The sequence below is a fragment of the Phodopus roborovskii genome, unplaced genomic scaffold, assembly GCF_943737965.1.
Source record: "Phodopus roborovskii unplaced genomic scaffold, PHOROB, whole genome shotgun sequence".
NCBI lineage: Eukaryota > Metazoa > Chordata > Mammalia > Rodentia > Cricetidae > Phodopus > Phodopus roborovskii.
Window position 1 is genome coordinate 36,597,360 of NW_026126447.1, and position 17,916 is coordinate 36,615,275.

General features: G+C 40.3%; 1 protein-coding gene across 1 annotated transcript in view; it reads right to left on the reverse strand.

Moving 5' to 3' along the window:
• The window catches only part of Prkaa2 (protein kinase AMP-activated catalytic subunit alpha 2), a 54,591-nt gene extending 41,364 nt beyond the window's left edge, over window positions 1-13,227 (reverse strand). The window contains exon 1 of the mRNA XM_051188290.1: window positions 13,053-13,227. Within this exon, the coding sequence (XP_051044247.1) occupies window positions 13,053-13,146 (94 nt within the window). The 5' untranslated portion in view covers window positions 13,147-13,227. The remainder of the gene's footprint in view (window positions 1-13,052) is intronic.
• Between the last annotated feature and the right edge of the window lie 4,689 nt (window positions 13,228-17,916).

Here is a 17,916-nt window from a genome sequence, read left to right on the forward strand (position 1 = left end):
TTTAAATCCCATCAACTTGAAAAGATTTACCAACATAGACAAGATTGTGTGCCCAAAGCCTAAACACAAACTCAAGCCTAGTTTACCCCTTGGTCACCAATGATTCTTGTCACACATTAAGTGTCCTTGTCACGTGTGCATGCTTATCACACTTGCATCTTATCACCTTATTGCAGCATGACATGATACATGAAGCTGTGATGTAAGGATGAGAGTCATCAAAAAGAACCACTTACTACTCCAAAGAATAGGGCAGGGATAGAGCTGTGTCCTTTGTTGTGAAATCAGACAAACAAGTTGAAATTGGAGAAATAAAACCTGGCTAAAATTACCTTGATAGCCCCATAACAACACATATAGCATATATTCAGTACTGAACGGGTGAGTTCACATATCCCAAAAGACCATGTGAGTGTGGGGATTTATTTTCATTCTTTCAGTAAGTATTGTTTTATTGAAGTGTGTAAAGAATTGCCTTGAATGCTAAAGATAAGTAGAATTTGGATTTTTTGTGGAGAGTATAATAAAGTATATGGAACAATGTTGGTTCAAGTGCAATAAATTAAGAAAATAAGGCACATAAAGATAGGCAAGAGGCAGAGAAAGCAGGCTATTTTAAATCTATCAGGAAAGGCCTGAGGGTTTTATTTCTTAAAATTAAAAACTCTTACTTAAATCTTTAACCTCAAGATATATTGATTTCTAATGAGAGGGGAGGTTAAGATAGGGTCTCATTATGTGGCCCTGGCTGTCCTGGAACTCACTAGGTAGACCAGGCTGGCCTCAAACTCACAAGAGACCTACCTATCTGCCTTTGCCTCCTGGGTGCTAGGATTAAAAGTGTGTGCCACCACACCCAGCTTCTGCTTTATTTTTTAAATTTTTTATTTATTCTGGCTTTAGACTGTAACTTAAAAATATTTCTTTAAAACTTAAGTCAACCCCAGATTCCATAAGAAAATTAGTTTAATGTTTACATAATCACTTAAGGTAAGATATAATCAGAAAAAAAATTCATCAATATAGATGAGGTTATTTTTAAATGCTAGAAGATAAACTAGCATTTAGGTCATGGATAAAAGGTCTAAACTTTTCTGACTGCCCCTGCGACGGAGGAAATCAGACCCTGCCAGGAGCATGACCAGCAGTCACTAACCACACCTACTCATGTTTTTCCAGCTCCAGGCCTGTGTCTGTTTCCTCCTGCAGCTCTCACTCTACAGGCTTCATTTCCCTTTTCCTTTCCAGTTCCATGAATCACCTCTAACTGCAAATATGGGTTTTCTTTTAATATACTGAATAAATATAATTTCAAGTTCCATAAAATCTCTTATAATGAGTTATGGGATGATTTAAAGTTCTCTGCAAAATCAGAAACACAAAATTAGTTTTCACCTCAAGAGCCCTTAGGTTTCATTTTAATGATTACCCCTGAGCTTATAATATGCATCCTCGACTCACTAATGTCGAACACAAATTTGAAGTTTTATTTTTCTCAAATAATTCAAAGGCTTTAGAACACATTGGTATATTCTGTGTATAATGCATCCATATACCACAAGCCCCTACACAGAGATATACACACACATATAATTAAAATTTTTCACTTAAAAAAACAAAAACTAAGTTTATTTTTCTATTCACACATATCCCACAATGAACTTTCTCTGTAGAGGTTCCAATAATAAATTTAGTGCACTTTAACTGTGTTCCAATTTGTGTCTTATGCATTCTTTCGATCCTTTGTCTCTCTATGGTCCAATCTGGATGTTTTCTATTGATCTATCATTCAGTGAACTGATCTTTTCAGTAGAATCTAATCTGTTAAGACATCTAGAAAGTTCTATTTTGATGACTGCATTTTTCAGGTCTACAAATTTCCTTTGTCCATTACTACTGTGGGGGGGGGGGGAACCAACCTGATCTTGAGCATATGATTAAGTTAAAGTTCACATCTGATAACTTTAAAATCTGAATCACTTTCACATCTTGTCCTGTTATCACAGACCTCTCCTAGGACGTTGAATGTTGTTTATGAACATCTGTAGAGACCCCACTTGATTTTCTTTCCCTTTAGAAGAGACATGAAGTAAATATTCTTAGTCATTCTGGGATTAAGATGACCATAAACAGTATTTTTTTTAATCTTCCAAGTATTGCAATCATAAACTCACATGCTTACCAAGGACTAGCTCTGAAAAACTTAACTGCATTTTATCCTCAGAACTAGAACTCCTTACTTCCTCTGTCTTCTGGCTATTGTTCTGTGTGATGTCTCACATTCATCATCCTCAAAAATTAGCAGACCACTCAAAATATCATATTTCCTCTCAGAGGGTTTCCTTGAAAGTATTCTGGTGGCCTTTAAAACAGATGGTTGTGAAGTTATTTGGGGTTACTCCTCCTGTTTTCCTAGCTGATCTTAACTAGAAAGTTGATTTCACACAAGTTATAGCCAGGATAGTTGTCAATAACACTAGGGAAATGTGTGCACAATAACAGAATGAGAAAGCCATCAAGCACATCACCATAGGGCAGCGATGCCTACCTCCCATGTAAACTAGGCAGGCTGCAGTAAGAATGCTGCTGGACCATGATCTACACCAGGTAAATGGGTCAACAACAGAAATCTCACTGGTGCATGGTATGGGTGCCTGGAAATGGATCTAATTGTGGCTTATAATGCACTTCCTTGAATCAGTCTCCAAGGCATCACTGGTTATGGTGACTCTTTTTCTTCCAGATGATGGTACTTTAGCTGCTTAAAGACAGGCACACCTGTTTTTTTTTTTTTTTTTTTGTTGTTGTTTTTTTTTTGTTTTTTTGTTTTTTTTTCACAGTGTGAAAACCATCACATTTCCTCTAAGAGAGCACACTTGTGGAGTTCCCCTAAAGATAAAGCTTACTGTCAGGGTAAATCACAATTGGCTGTATTTTTTTTCCAAGCTGTAACACCAAGAACTGAATCTATTATCCCAAATTTGACTTAAAGTATAATAAAACAAAACTACTTCTACAATGACTGACTAATATTTTCTCTGTACATCTACTTTCCACCTGGCAACAATTTTATCATGTAAGCACCCATAACATGTAGTTCTTAAGTTTTTGTGGTCACCTAAAACTCTTAAGTCTTTGGAGCTACTATGAATTGTTCCATTATTTATGTATCACCTGTGTTTTGGTTTGGGTTTTAACCTAAGAGCTAGATTTGACACTTACCCCTATTAAATTGCAATTTTCTGGTTTCTAGCAATCCAAACATTCTATTAAGTTAAAATTCTGATTCTATGGTTTTTCTACTAATTATTTCATCTAGCTTTTTGACATTCTAAATGGCAACTCTTATTAGATCTGAGTTCATGACAAAATAACTTATAAAAATTCAACTGTATGGGCTGGAGAGATGGCTTACTCATTAAGAGAATCTACTGTTCATCCAGAAGACATGAGTTCAATTCCCAGCACCTATGTCAGGCAGGTCACAACTGCTTATACCTCCGGCTGCAGTGGGGGGGGGGGGGGGTTTCCAACACCTTTGGCCTATGCTATCACCTGCACTCACAGACACAGACACAGACACACACATACATACGACTACAAATAAAAATAAATCTTTAAGGCAACTCAAGTGTAGGCAGAGCATCCCCTTCCTGATCATACCTAACTTCTTTGAGAACAGTTATTCAGCAGCAATATACCATCCATAACACATTTCATCTTAATCACAAAAGGTACTCTGAAAAACAAAGTCAATTTTTTTACTGAAATCAACTGATAGTATGTAATACAGCTGTGAGATTATCTAACAATTCACAGGGCACTGAAAGAGGCTGTGAATAGAGGACTGGTATGAATCTGGGAGAAGATGGGCTCATTACATCATAGTAACTTAAGAAGTAACTAAATAGAAAACAAGAATCATTGAAGCAAATTATGTTGACATTCTCATTTCATTGAAATTAGTAAGTCAGCTGTTTGAAGTAGTGTCTGTAGCCACATTAACAATAATACTATTTGTGCTTGAAATTCAATAATTAAGCACAGCAAATCCATTAATATATACTGGTGGCATTATTGCACTGATTACATTGGGAGAAGCAAAATCAGTTCTAGAATCCCAAACAGCACAAACTCAAACACAGTAAAGAAGAAAAACAAAAACAATGCACAATAATAGAACTGTACAAATAAAGATTTTTAGAAAACAAGAATTGGGGGTGTATGTAAACATTCAATTTCATTATTTTCCCATTGTGGCAACTATATTTAATTGGTTTATAGATAATTTACAATTTAGAAAAAAAAAAAAACAGCAGTACTGAATGAAAACACAGTGCTCATGACAAAAGCCCAAAGAGCAAAAATATTTTAATAACTAAGCACAGTAACATTTGGAATAAGAGATGCAAATTTTGTTAGTGTTTTTGACCACATAAAAGGCTGATTTTAAAAACCTAAGAATGATTCACTGAAAGAAAGAGTTTTTAATACTTTAAAAGCAAAGGCACCACAAGAGAAACAAAGGAAAATCCATCAGAGGCGAGAACTATTAAACAGGTCTCTGCTTAAGCAAGGACACTGCTCCCTTGAAGCAAGGAAGAAAGTGTCTATTATTAGCAGAGATAAAAACTGCCTGAAATTCCTTCCTCACTAGCACCATGCTAAAAATAAGGTGGTTTACCACACATCAAAATAAACATCGCTTTGCATATTCATCTTGTTTGCTTAAATAGAAAAGTACAGACCTGATTCACTAACTTTCTCTCATATTTGGATCTAAATATGCTATGGTTTACTCTCATTGTTATAGAACACTCAACATTGGTACCCACTTACTAATTATCTCATAAAGGATTTGAGATTAGATCTTTCTGCTAGATCAAATTAAATTACTTATTTGACTTCAAAAGATTGTTTTTCTGTAAAATATTTTCCTTATTGTTAAGGTAGCCACAGGAACCTTGAGTGGTTTTACTATACAAAGCATTACCAAAGCTGCCGTGAACCACAAGATAAGTGAACATTGTGGCCTGTTTTTATGGAAGCAGTGACAACAACAAAAATGAGGGAAACCATTGCTGCCTCAGCACAAGACCATGACAGAGTCCATGGAACCGTTCTGATCTCCTCGGGGAATCTGGGGCACAACGTGAGATGTACACAACAGGCCTTCAAACTTGCCTTGGGAGTGGGAGAGGGAGAAAAGTGAGCAGTGTCCACACAACTAGGAACTGCTGAACATATTTATTCACAAATTCCTCTCATCAAATAAAGTTCCATCCTCAGAATTCTATTTTCATGTACTTCTCACAACTGTGTAAGGAACACATGAGCTGGGCATATGCCAGACCTGGCTTATGACAGGCCAAATTCCTCACTAGGTCATCACACCCCAGCGTCTGTACACCGCAGAGGGTGTGCAAGAAACACGTCTGCAGACATGTCCAGCAGCTATCTAGCACAGAAACTACTCTGGAGAACAATAAGCTCAAGTGTACATAGCATAGTAATTAGAAAATAGTTTTTAAAAACTTAAGATTGTGACTTTCAGCACTGAAAAATTACACATGTACATCCCTCTGTTGTTTTATTTTTGAGGCAGGCACTGTGCAGCCAAAGCTGGACTGGCACCCATGATCCTCTCATCTCAGCCTGAGGGCTGGGATAAAGGCCCATGCGCAGCCATAACTAGTTGAGCTTCCCTTTTCTTACATCTGACCTATCTACATTTCTGCTCTATTCTCAAGTAATTCCATTTCTATTATACCAAGGTCAGCAATTAAATACAAGCAATGCAAATCAATTTCTTTTCCAAGTTAGATTAATAACCAGTTTGTCAAGGTCCTTATAAGTTGTATGTGTTCTCTATTAGAACAGAAAGACAACAAGGACAGAGATCAAACCATTCAGGGCTTTCAGACTATCAATCAATAAAAAATAAATAAATCAAGAAAAACATGAGTATAACTTGTAATCTTTCAACTGGCCATTTAGAACTTTTGTTCACATTTTGAAACATTCCATCTCAAAAATAAATGGGGAACTTGTGACATATTTACTTAATTTCTCAAAAGTCAGGCCTCATGGATAACTACTTGAAAAGCAGGAAACCTAATGTTCTTGGTGACCCTTTGCTGACTAGAAGACACCGATGCAACTGCAAAGCATCTGCTGCTGCACAAATACAACAGACAGTTCTCTCATAAGCAATGCCTAGTGGTCTTCACCTTGAAAACAAGGGCTCCTTTTTAAAGGAACAATTGGCAATATAAATATAAATGTCTTTCAGCCAGTGTTTGTAAACCATATACAAAAGATCTATTTTAGTTCTACCAACTTTAGATGAGTTAGAGAAGAACAGAGCAGGTCTAACTACAAGAGTTCCAAATAATAGCTCTATCCTACCCAGAATGGGTGTGGCTTCAAACCATCATAGAGGAAATTTTTGTTTGTTTGTTTGTTGAGACAGGGTTTCTCTGTGGCTTTGGAACCTGTCCTGGAACTAGCTCTTGTAGACCAGACTGGTCTTGAAGTCAGAGATGCACCTGCCTCTGCCTCCTGAGTGCTGGGACTAAAGGTGTGTGCACCATCACCAGGTTTTTAGAGGAAATTTTTTTTTTCTTCAAGTGGCTCATGGTTTTTTTTAATTATTATTATTAATTTATTTTTATTTTTATTTTTATTTTACATATCGATCCCAGTTTCCTCTCCCTCCCTCTTTCCCTCTCTCCTCCCTCATATTCACCCTGACCACCCTCCCCTCCCATCCACTCCCCACTCTACATGTAGGGTGATGCCCTCCAGGAGGGGTCATCTAAATCTGTCAAGACATTTGGAGTAGGGACTAGGACTTCTCTGTCTCTAGGTTAAGAGAGTATCCCTCCATGAGGGATGAGCCCGCAAGGTCCTTTTGTGCACCAGGAATACATCCTGGTTCCACTGTCTGAGGTCCCTTAGATTGCTCAGGCCTTCTGGCTGAGACCCATATTCAGAGGGTCTGAGTCAGTCCCATGCTGGATTCCAAGCTATCAGTCTTGGGGCCCATTAGCTCCTCCTTGTTCAGGTCCCCTGTCTCTATGTGTTTCTGCAGCCTGGTCTTGTCCTCCCTCTCTGCATCTGGATTCTAGTTCAGCTCAGTATTTAGCTGTGGGTGTCTGCTTCTCCATCAGCTACTAGATGAGAGCTCCATGATGGTGAATAAGTTAGTTGTCAATCTCATTATCAGGGAAGGGCATTTAAGGTAGCCTTTCCACTGTTGCTCAAATTGTTAGTTGGGGTAGGTCTCTGGACATTTCTTTAGGTTCAATTTTCTCTTCAAGCCTATAATGGCTCCCTCTTTTATGTTTTCTCTCTGTGTGTCTCTCTCTCTCATCTATTCCTCCTCTTCTCTTTCCCCTAGTTCTCTCTCTATTCACTGCCCCCCACTTCCCATGTGCTCTGGAGAACTTGTCCCTCCCTTCTGTGAAGGACCTTATATGAATCTCTTAGAATCCTCCTTGTATCCTAGTTCCTCTGGTGGTGTGAATTATAAGGCTGGTGATCCTTTGCTCTATGTCTAAAATCCATATATGAGCGAGTACATACCATGTTCCTTTAGAGGAAATTTTTAAAAAATTAAAAACACTACTTTTTCAACTTTGTCAACTCATATAATCTGTTTCCAGGACACAGTCTAGAAACAGCAAAATTATAGCCCAATTAAGGAGAAAATTCAATTTAGTTCACTTTAAATAAGTTTTTAATTACTTATTTGCAATTAAGACTTTATAAGCTTTTTAAAAGTAATTTGAAGCTGTGCTATTATATAAAAGCTATACTGTTATTTTTTTATTAAACTTAACTGATCAATAAATTTATACAACAATTAAAATTAAATTTAAATAGCAGAACAGTTATGAAAGTAAATAAAATGCTCCTCACTCCTCTATTCCACATCTTTATTGTAACATAAAATTAAACAATCCACTACTAAGGCTTTATAGTAGAAATTAATTTAATAAAATCTAAATCTAGAACAATTAAAAATGTATGAGCTTTCAACAATACACATTGAGACAAGTGGTTAACCACATGGTCAAGGTCAACCATACTCAGGAATGAACTCAAAATATATCATAGAACTACATGTAAAAGTGAGAACAATCAAATATTCATGAGAAAATATAAGCCACAAATCTTTCAGACTTCCTAGGCAAAGAGTTTTTTCAACTATGGTATCATATATTTGATTCCCATCCTCCCCTCTTCCCCCCTCCCCAGAACTCACTATGTAGACCAGGCTGGTCTTGAAAGCTTCAGAATTTTTATATTAAAAAAAACTAAAAATATGAAAAATCAGACTGAAGCTGTAGTTCAGTTGATAAAGTACTTGCCTAGCATGCCTGAGAACCTCGTAAATAGGGCATGCTGGTGCTTGATTTTAATCCTATCATTTAGGAAGTAGACACAGGAGGATCAGAAACTCTAAGCCAGGCTTGGCAACTTACTGAGTTTGATGGCAGTCTGGGATAAATAAGTTCCTATCAAATGAAAGAAAGTGAAGGGGGAGGGAAGAAGGGAGGGAAAGTCCTACAAAGCAGAAAATTTTATTTGCAATACATACTCAGCAAATGACTTGTAGCAAATGCCTATTTCTAAAAAAAAAAAAAAAAAAAAAAAAAAAAATCCTTTTAATTCAGCTTAAAAGTTGATGAGCAACTTGTCTTAGCTTGTCTTCTACTGGTACATAGCATATTTGGGAGGAGGTAATTTATTAAGTGAAGAAGTTTATTTTGGCTAGTGGCAATAGAAGTTGGGAAGTCTATGAGCATGGTGCCAGCATCTAGTCAGTTTCTGGGAACAACTTCATGGTATGTGACCTCACAGCAGAAAAGCAGGACAAGCAAGTGCATGGAAAAGCCACAAACCACAAAGGGCAAAGTTGCTTTATAACCACACTCTATCCCACCATTACTCAACCCACTAAAGAAAAGCACTGATTCCTCTTAAAGACCTAATTGCTTCATAAGGGTCCCACCACCTTCAACGCAGTACAGGAATCAAATTTCAATGTAAGTTACTGTACAGGAGAAATCCTATCAAGCGATATATAGTACACCCCAAACAAAAACAGAGCAAATAACTAGGCATGGGGGGGTGCACACCTTTAATCCCAGTTCTCAGGACGCAGGGGCAGGCAGATCTCTAGGAGTTCTAGGAGTTTGAGGCTAACCTGGTCTACATAGCAAGTTCTAGAACAGCTATATCTACATACTGAGACTTTGTCTCCAAAAACAAAAACAAGCAAACACCAAAACCAGGACAAGTAATATGTATATTTCATTTAAGAAAATATGGAAGAATAAATGAAAAGACGGTCAATGCCATTGGTCACTAGTGAAATGCAAAGTTAAAATGTCAATGAGGTCCAGTGGAATAACTGTAACAAGTCAGACAAACTATAACAGGTATTGATAAAGAGAAAAATACTGGTGAGGATATTAAAATTTCTCAAAAAGTTAAAAAAAATTAAACTATTATAGGAACCAGCAAGTCCACTCCTAAATACCTACCCAAGATTATATATATATTCCCATCCTATTGTTAAGGTTTGGATATGAATCGTTCCCCAAAAATCTCTAGTTGGTGACACTACTGAAGGGGAATGGACCATGAGAGTTCTGTCTTTAGCAACAAACTAACCCTGCTATGTTCTTACTGGGGGGGGGGGGAGGTAGTAGAAAGGAGATGGGCCAGTCTTTCATGAGGTAAAGTTTCTTTGCTTCATATACTTCCTGACATGATGTTCTGCCTCATTACAACACAGGACAAATGGAATCAAGTAACCATGGACTGAAACCTCGTAAATGTAGCTGAACTATATATTTCTTCCTTTTAAGATGTTTTCCCAAGAATTTCCTCAGGGAAACAACACACATCCACACACAGATTTGCAAGCGAATATTCATGAAGGCACTATTTGTAATAGCTTTTAACTAAAGACAATGTCCAGCAGCTAGTGGATGAATGAGGAGTGGGAAGGGGGGGGGGGTGCCGCCACATACATACAATGGATGATTACTCAACAATAAAAAGGAACAAATCGGTGAGTGACATGTTATGCTAGCTAGGAACCTCAAAATCACTGCTCAAAAAGCTAGACATAAAAGACTCCACATTTAATGATGCCAATTCTAAATTTCCAGAAAAAATTTTTTTATACACAGTAGGCATAGACTAGTGGTATCCAGGGTTATGGGTCAGAATGGGATTAACTATAAATGGGCAAAATAGATGTTCACAACTAAGCTACAATGACAATTGTACTTGAAAAAATTACTAAAAACCGTTAAACTGTGCATTTACAATCATTGACTTTTCTAATATGCAAAACATACTTCAATAATGTTATAAAACATTAATATATATATATATATATATATCAGATAAGGGAGGAGCACATCAAGGCCCACTCATAGCTGAGAAGCTACTGGAAGTTGACAGCTGCTCGTGGGGCTGGGGGTTGGAGGCTAGTTTTCTTCAGATGTGACTCCTGGTAGGTTGCCCATGCTCCAGTGATTGGCCCTATACCCGTGCACAGATTGGCAGCACCATGTGGACTCCGTGGTTTAAAAAGGGAGTACATAAAATTGGAATGGAAAAGTGTCAGTGAGTGATGGGAGTTGAAGGGGAGAGTGTGTGTGGGGGGGGTATGATTAAGGCACATTGTATATAATTATATGAAATTGTCAAATAAGTAAAAATGTTTTTTTAAATGCACATGCTGTTTTTTTTTCCACCAGTCCCTTGAATTAACTGAACAACTAGAGTTGGACTGATTACAAGGCACATGCCCTAGTTTAATTTCTCTCATAAAACACTCTGACTAAAAACAACTCAGTGGAGAAAGGGTTTGTTTGAGCTCAAAATTCCAGGTTCCATCCATTTCTGGGAAGTCAAGGCAGGAACTTGAAGCAGTCACATCCTCAGTCAAGAGCAGAGAGAGAATGCATGCAGGCATGCTTGTTCATGCTCAGTTCTCTCTCTACACTCAGGGATTGGTGTTGCCCAGAATGTGCGGGTCCTCTTGCTTCAATGAATACAACCTAGACAATTCCCACAGACACACCCACAAACCAAGTGATCTAACTGATCCCTCATCAAGATTCCATTCCTACAATATTCTACAATTAAATGTAACTATCACACCACAGTGTCGCTCTAGGGAAGATCAAATAGTGTCAGGAAAACTCCACCCAGTTGCTCATTCCACCAGGGTTCTCCAGGGAAAGTATTTTCCCCATAAGTCAAAGGTCCCTTCTGTTAGATTTATACTTTAGGAAGATGGCACTTAGAAATCAGTGAGAGAATATAACCTAAACAAGCTTTAAATTATCCTTGGACAATGGGCTGGGCAAATGAAAGCACTTAACAGAGCGTGAAAGGGTATAGAGCTAAGTTATATAACTTACCCTAAATGGCAAAGCAACTGTTTAACTGTGCAATGTCATAACAAAGCAGTTCTCAACAAAGATGTTGCCAAGGCCATTCATTAATCGCTGGATCATCTCCTGTTTCTTCCAAGACCCCATCTTACTTTCATCTCAACTTCACAGCCTTCAAAGGCTTCAGAGAATTTTACAAATAGTTTGGGTCTTTACAATCATACCCACTCAGGAAGGCCACGTGTGACCACTTCATTATAATCTGCCAACCTCACAAAACTGCCATTTCCTCCACTATTCGCAAGCTTCACACACGTATTCCGATTGTCTTGGTAGAAAGTAAACTTCAGGAAAACTCCGGTTTTGTTCTTTCCTAGAAGTTTGTTGCCTGGAACAGTGCCTCATGTGTACTAAGAGCTCTCAGTAAGTGTTTTCTCCTTATACAAATGGGTGTAATATATACCAAGAGAACAGGAGCCAGTCCTTGAGAAATGATGTGTCTCTCCCTCCTGCTTCTAACCCAAGTTTCACTAGAGGTTAAAATGTAAAATAAACCTCAGCATAACATTTCTAGACTGCTTACCCAACATTTACTCAACAACAACCAAAAGCTAATGTTTCACTTTTAATTCTCAACTTGCTACCAAGTATTTTTAACAAGAGCTGTTAAGAGGACAGGTAACCAAACCCCATGTGACTCTTATTAACTAATAAAAAAGCAAAGCAAAGTTTAATACTTAACTAGAAAGTACAGTGGGAAATTTCCAATGCAGTCTGGTTTTTTGTTTGTTTGTTTTGTTTTGCTGCTGCTGTTGTACCCTCTGTTTTCTAAACCCCAATTGCAACCCCTTCATCAAAAACAATAAACAGCAAGAACACATGCCTAAAGCAAACCCGACCTCTTCAGCCCCAAATTCCATTACAAAGGATTGTTTTTGCTAACTTGACCCCAAGAAGCCTTCCTCAAACATTTTACACACTAATCAACCTGCAGAGATGGGGGGGGGGGGTAGGACGGCCACCTACAGCATTCCAGCGTTTCACACACCATCAGAGGAACCCCCAACCTCCTGGCTCTACGTATGCCCCCCAATCAACTCCACCATCAAAGGCCTGGTACAGAGAAAAAATCTGGAGAAGGCAGGGACCTCATAGCAAGGCCAAAATTGGAGGACATGTTAGACTTCAGACCCTGAATCTGCCAATTCTCTGTGACCTTGGGCGTGTCGCTGGAGCCTTGGGGCTTGCGTTCTCTCACCTTTAAGGTGAAAACCACACCCCGACCGTGCCACCTTAAGGATTAACTGAGGCCACAGATGACGCTCCACGCAGGGCACCTGGCACGGGTGGGAGACCCACTCCCAATCCGCGGCGCGGCGACTCCCCCATCCTCCCCATGCTTCAGGGCCCTTCGGACTCGGCCAGCCGCACAGTTCTGCAGACAAGTGCGCTGAGGGGTAGAGAAGGAAGTGGAGGCTCACAGGGACCGCCGAGGCATAGCCCATAACGCGGGCCCACCCCCGACCCACACGCGACACCCGGGCTGCTGCGCGAGGTGCCGGGGCCCCGGCTCGCCCGCGGGCGCTCCACCTGCCGCCCGCCCGCCGCCCGCGTCGCTGCACTCACTCTTCACTTTGCCGAAGGTGCCGACGCCCAGGGTGTCCCCCAGCACGTAATGCCCGATCTTCACCCTCCCGTCGTGCTTCTGCTTCTCAGCCATGTTCGGCGCCCGGCCTCCCTCGGCCGCCGGCCCTCAGCGCCGCCGCCGCCGCCGCCGCCGCCGCCTACCCACAGTGCAGCGGGCCCAGGGGGCGGGACGGGGACGCCGGGGGCGCGGGGCGCGGTGGGGCTGGTGATGCCGGTGGGGCGCAGAGCCGAGACGCCCGGAGGGAAACCCACGGGAGTGAGGGTGGGAGGGACCGATCTGAGCGCGACCGAGACGGAAGGAGAACCTGCAGAGAAGTGGGGGACAGGGGGTGCGGACAGTGAGGCTGGCCCGGGGCAGGTAGCGGTGGACGCTGGGTGGGCGGCCCTCGCCTACCCACTGGGATGCTCCTGCGCTCAAGGCTTGTTTGTCCGGGGACGTTCCAGTCTGCACCCTCTTCAGATAGCGCCCCATTATTTTGTAACTCGAGCTTGTATTGCAGTTCCTAATCGTGTTGTTGCTAGGTCTCAAACCAGGGACAACCGGCTAACTGGGGTGCCTATTGTGAATCACAGGTGCTGCTGCTGGACGCCAGGTTGTCCCGGTGTCTCTCCATCCCCACCTTGCAGGGTCCTCCTGGCTCGCATACCCCGCCCCCTCTAGCTTGAACTCTGCGGCCCAGAGACTGGGCTACCACTTTCCCCAGCTCATTTAGCCCCTATATACCTCAGCCATTTTGGCTACACTAGTCCAGGCTCTTCCTTTGCTGTCCCTCCCCCTCTCTCCTCACATGGCCCTGCTCAGTATGGCCCTGTTCACTCTGGACCCTCCCAGATATCTCTGCCTCTGCTTCTGCCCTTATTGTCTGCTTTCATTTACAATAAACCTTTCCCACTATCTCTTAGGTTTTTCCCCTATTGCTGGGGGGGGGGGGGACGGGGATGACCAAAATGCAAGTTGAGGAGCAAAGTGTCTATTTGGCTTACACTTCCACAGTATTGTTCATCATCGAAGTCATGGCGGGAACTCACACAGAGCAGGAACCTGGAGGCAGAAGCTGATGCAGAGGCCATGGAAGAGTGCTGATTCCCATGGCTTGCGCAGCCTGCTTTTTTATACAAACCAGGACCACCTGTCCAGGGATGTCACCACCCACAATCACTAATTAAGAAAATGCCTTATGGAGGCATTTTCTCAGGTGAGGTTCCCTCCTTTCTGATAACTCTTAGTTTATGTGTCAAGTTGACTTAAGACAAGCCCCACATTCACCATACCTGGGAGCAGTCATGTCCTCGCTTTTAACTTGTTTTCTTCATGAAGTTATATAGACAGTTGTGTTATATAGATGAAAGACACCCTCTCCAGCATTCTTGGTTTTATTTGAACAAAATTTCCCAATAAATAACAGACACGGCCCTAAATATATATCTGCACTTCCGAGCACATTCGTCGAGTGTGTGTGTGTGTGTGTGTGTGTGTGTGTGTGTGTGTGATGGGCACATATGTGAGAGACTGGACAAGGGGAAAATAGTGTAAAGAAATATGAAAATGAGTTACATGTTCTGGTAAATGTGAAACAGGTGATAAAAAATATTGTGAGGAGCAAGAATGGTATAAAAGCAAAAATTAAAGAAATAAGTGTCCTGGAGATGAAAGTGAGAAAATAGTAAAGGAAAATCAAATCATAATGACCAGAGTATTAGAGATGGGCAGGTAATTTAATGACCAAGCCATTTCTTCCTCCGTCTCCTTTCATCCTTCTCTCCTTGCTTTAATGTCCCCCATTATTTAGAGTTGACCTATCTTTAAATATCTGAAGATTATTTGTTTCCAATTACAGAAAAAGTATGAATCGTCAAACTTAATTAGTTCCAGTTAGCCATTGCCTGAACACTTACATACACATTTCAAAACATTATGAATACTTGCAGTTTTGCCCATGGAAAAAAAGTAATTTGAAAACACACAGGAAAAGGATTATTTGCTGTTGGGGATAAATTATTAAAGATTAGTCAAACATTTGTGGCACTGTGCGTGCCAATTGAATTTCATGGTCACATTCCTCAAACATGAAGTCTCAAGTCACACTGTTTATATGTAAATAGTGAACAAGGAAGGTGTATAACAAAACTTTGTTTTCTGATAACTACTAAACATAAAACTGACAAACTCATGCTTGTGTGTACACCACAGCAATCTGTTGAGAGATGATCTCAGTTTATAAATTAGAGACATCACAGCTGTTGGACTCAAGCTATTTTTGTTCATTCTTCAGATCACCTTTCTTGCTGACAAGAAGTCTCACTTAAGAATCTCAACCTAGCTGGCAATTTGAGAAAGCTCCCCAGTTATTTTTAAGGCTGAACTTTTGACCAATTAAAGGCCATTCCTTTAATTGGTTATTCAAGTGGGTAAGAAGACCATATAGCTATTGTGCTTTAGAGCCACATGTTTATGTCTGTGTTGTCCTGATAACTGAGTAGATGATGCTGAAGAGTCTTTAAATTGTGATGCTCCATAAAGCTATAAACTGAGATCTTAAAGCATGTTGCACTGACTATTCACCAACAATTAAAATGCCATTGTTATTGCACTATCCTTGGAGTTTTATGCCAAACATAAATAATACTTTCTTGATTAAGAAGTTCATTTAAACAATAATTTGCCATCAAGGAAAGTTATTTTATAGATGATGAAAACTTAAGTTAGAGGCAAAGCTGCAGACTCAGATCAAGTTCCAATTTGTCCTCTTCCTTCCTCTTCAGCACAACTGAAATCATGCAGTACTCTGAGAGTCAATATATATTCATATCCAGAGACCAGTTCTCACATCTTTATTTCTAGATCAGACCCATTTTCATTCCTGTTGCAGCTTTATTAGTGGGAAAATGGAAGGCCACATGGGTGAGACAAATGGAAAGGTCTTTTAAGTCTTCTGTTGCCCTCTGTACTTCATATATGATTCTGTATTTGCTGTACCCTACTCAGAAATACAAAACACTCTATATAGATGGCTCTATACATGCCTATATATACTTGTAGCCCTAGAAGATCTCACCCAAAATATTGCAAATACAATATATCCCATTTTATTATCTTGCAGTGATGTTTTAGTTGTTTAGAGCCAATAGCTAAAATTCATATCCCAGGAAACTATTCAGTTCTGACCACTGGTCTAGCTGTTGCTGTTTTAACTCCCTACAATTGTACCTTTGCCATTATTTTCCTTCAAATACCCTAAAGCATGGCTTGTGTGGGTGACAGGAATACTACTAGACCAGTGATCCTCAACCTTCCTAATGCTGCTGTTCTTTAATTCAGTTCCTCATGTTGTGATAACCTCAACCATCAAATTCTTTTTGTTGCTACTTCATAACTGTAATTTTGCTACTGTTATGAATTATACTATAAATATCTGCATTCTTCAATTATCTTAAACAGTCCTTGTGAAAGGCCATATGGTCCCCAAAGAGGTCATGATTCACACGTTGAAAGCCACTGTACTAGACTGAAATACTACACTAGATTTCACTGGTACCATCAGATACAGCAAGCCATCTCCAAGTTCAGAAAATTTTAAAAACTAAATTAGCCATCCAACATACATCTATAATACTGAAATTTCACATTTTTTATCTATTTTCTATTTGCTTCTTCAAATTGTGTGATTTGTTTTTAGAGAGACTAGATAATTCTCCCCTTAAAAATGATTGATCAACTGGACTCTAGGAGCTCAGGCCAGTGCTTAGTGTGGATCTTTGCATCTGCTTCCATCAGTTGCTGGATGAAGGGTCTATGATAATAATCCAGATAGTCATCAATCTGATTATAGGGGACTGCCAGTTCAGGTACCCTCTCCACTAATGTTTAGGGTCTTAGTTAGGACCATTTTTGTGGATTCCTGGAAATTTCCTTAGTGCCAGGTTTCTTAATAGGACCATAATGCCTCCCTCAATCAAGACATCTTTCCTTGCTTTCCCTCTGTCCTTCCTCCATCTCAACCATCCAGTTCCCTCATGTTCTCCCCACCCCAGTCCCTTCCTTCCCCCTCCTTCTACTTCTCCCTCTCCCCCACCCCACCATGCTCCTAATTTTCTCAAGAGACCATTTTGAGGGTACCCACAGAAACAACTGACCTGAACCTAGTGGGAGCTCACTGACTTTGGACAGACAGTGGGGGAACCTGCATAGGACCAAACTGGGCCCTCTGAACATGGTGACAGACAGTTGGGTGGCTCCAGCAGTCGTGGGGCCACTAGCAGTGGAACCAAGATTTATTCCTAGTGCTTAAACTGGCTTTTTGGAGCCCATTCTCTTTGGAGGGATACCTTGCTCATTCTAGATATAGGCGTGAGGGCCTTGGTCCTGCCTCAAAGTGACTTTGTTAACTCCCCATGGGAAGCCTCACCCTCTCTGAGGAGTGGATAGGGATGGGATGGGGGGAGAAGGTGGGGGAGAGCAACGAGAGGGGAGGGAGTGGGAACTTGGATTGGTATGTAAAATGAGAAAAGATTGTTCTAAAATTTAAAAAAAAAGATTTAATTAAAAGAGAGAGAGAGAGAGATAATAACACACTGCTTGGGACATGGCAATCTGCCTGCACTATCTTGAAGACTTTGTTTTGGTCTAGCCACAAAAGCTACCAGCCTTAGATCAGGCTCTCATGTGCCTCTAGATTCTTAAAAATTGGCAAAGACACATCTTCACAGTGAACAAAAAGATTATTCCACTATAGTAATGTATTAATAATCTTTAATATATATGAAATTGACATTTACATAGCCTATCTGCTTAGTCTAGGGTCCAGTTAGTTTGATATATCCTTCTAGAAAGTTTTGCTCAAAA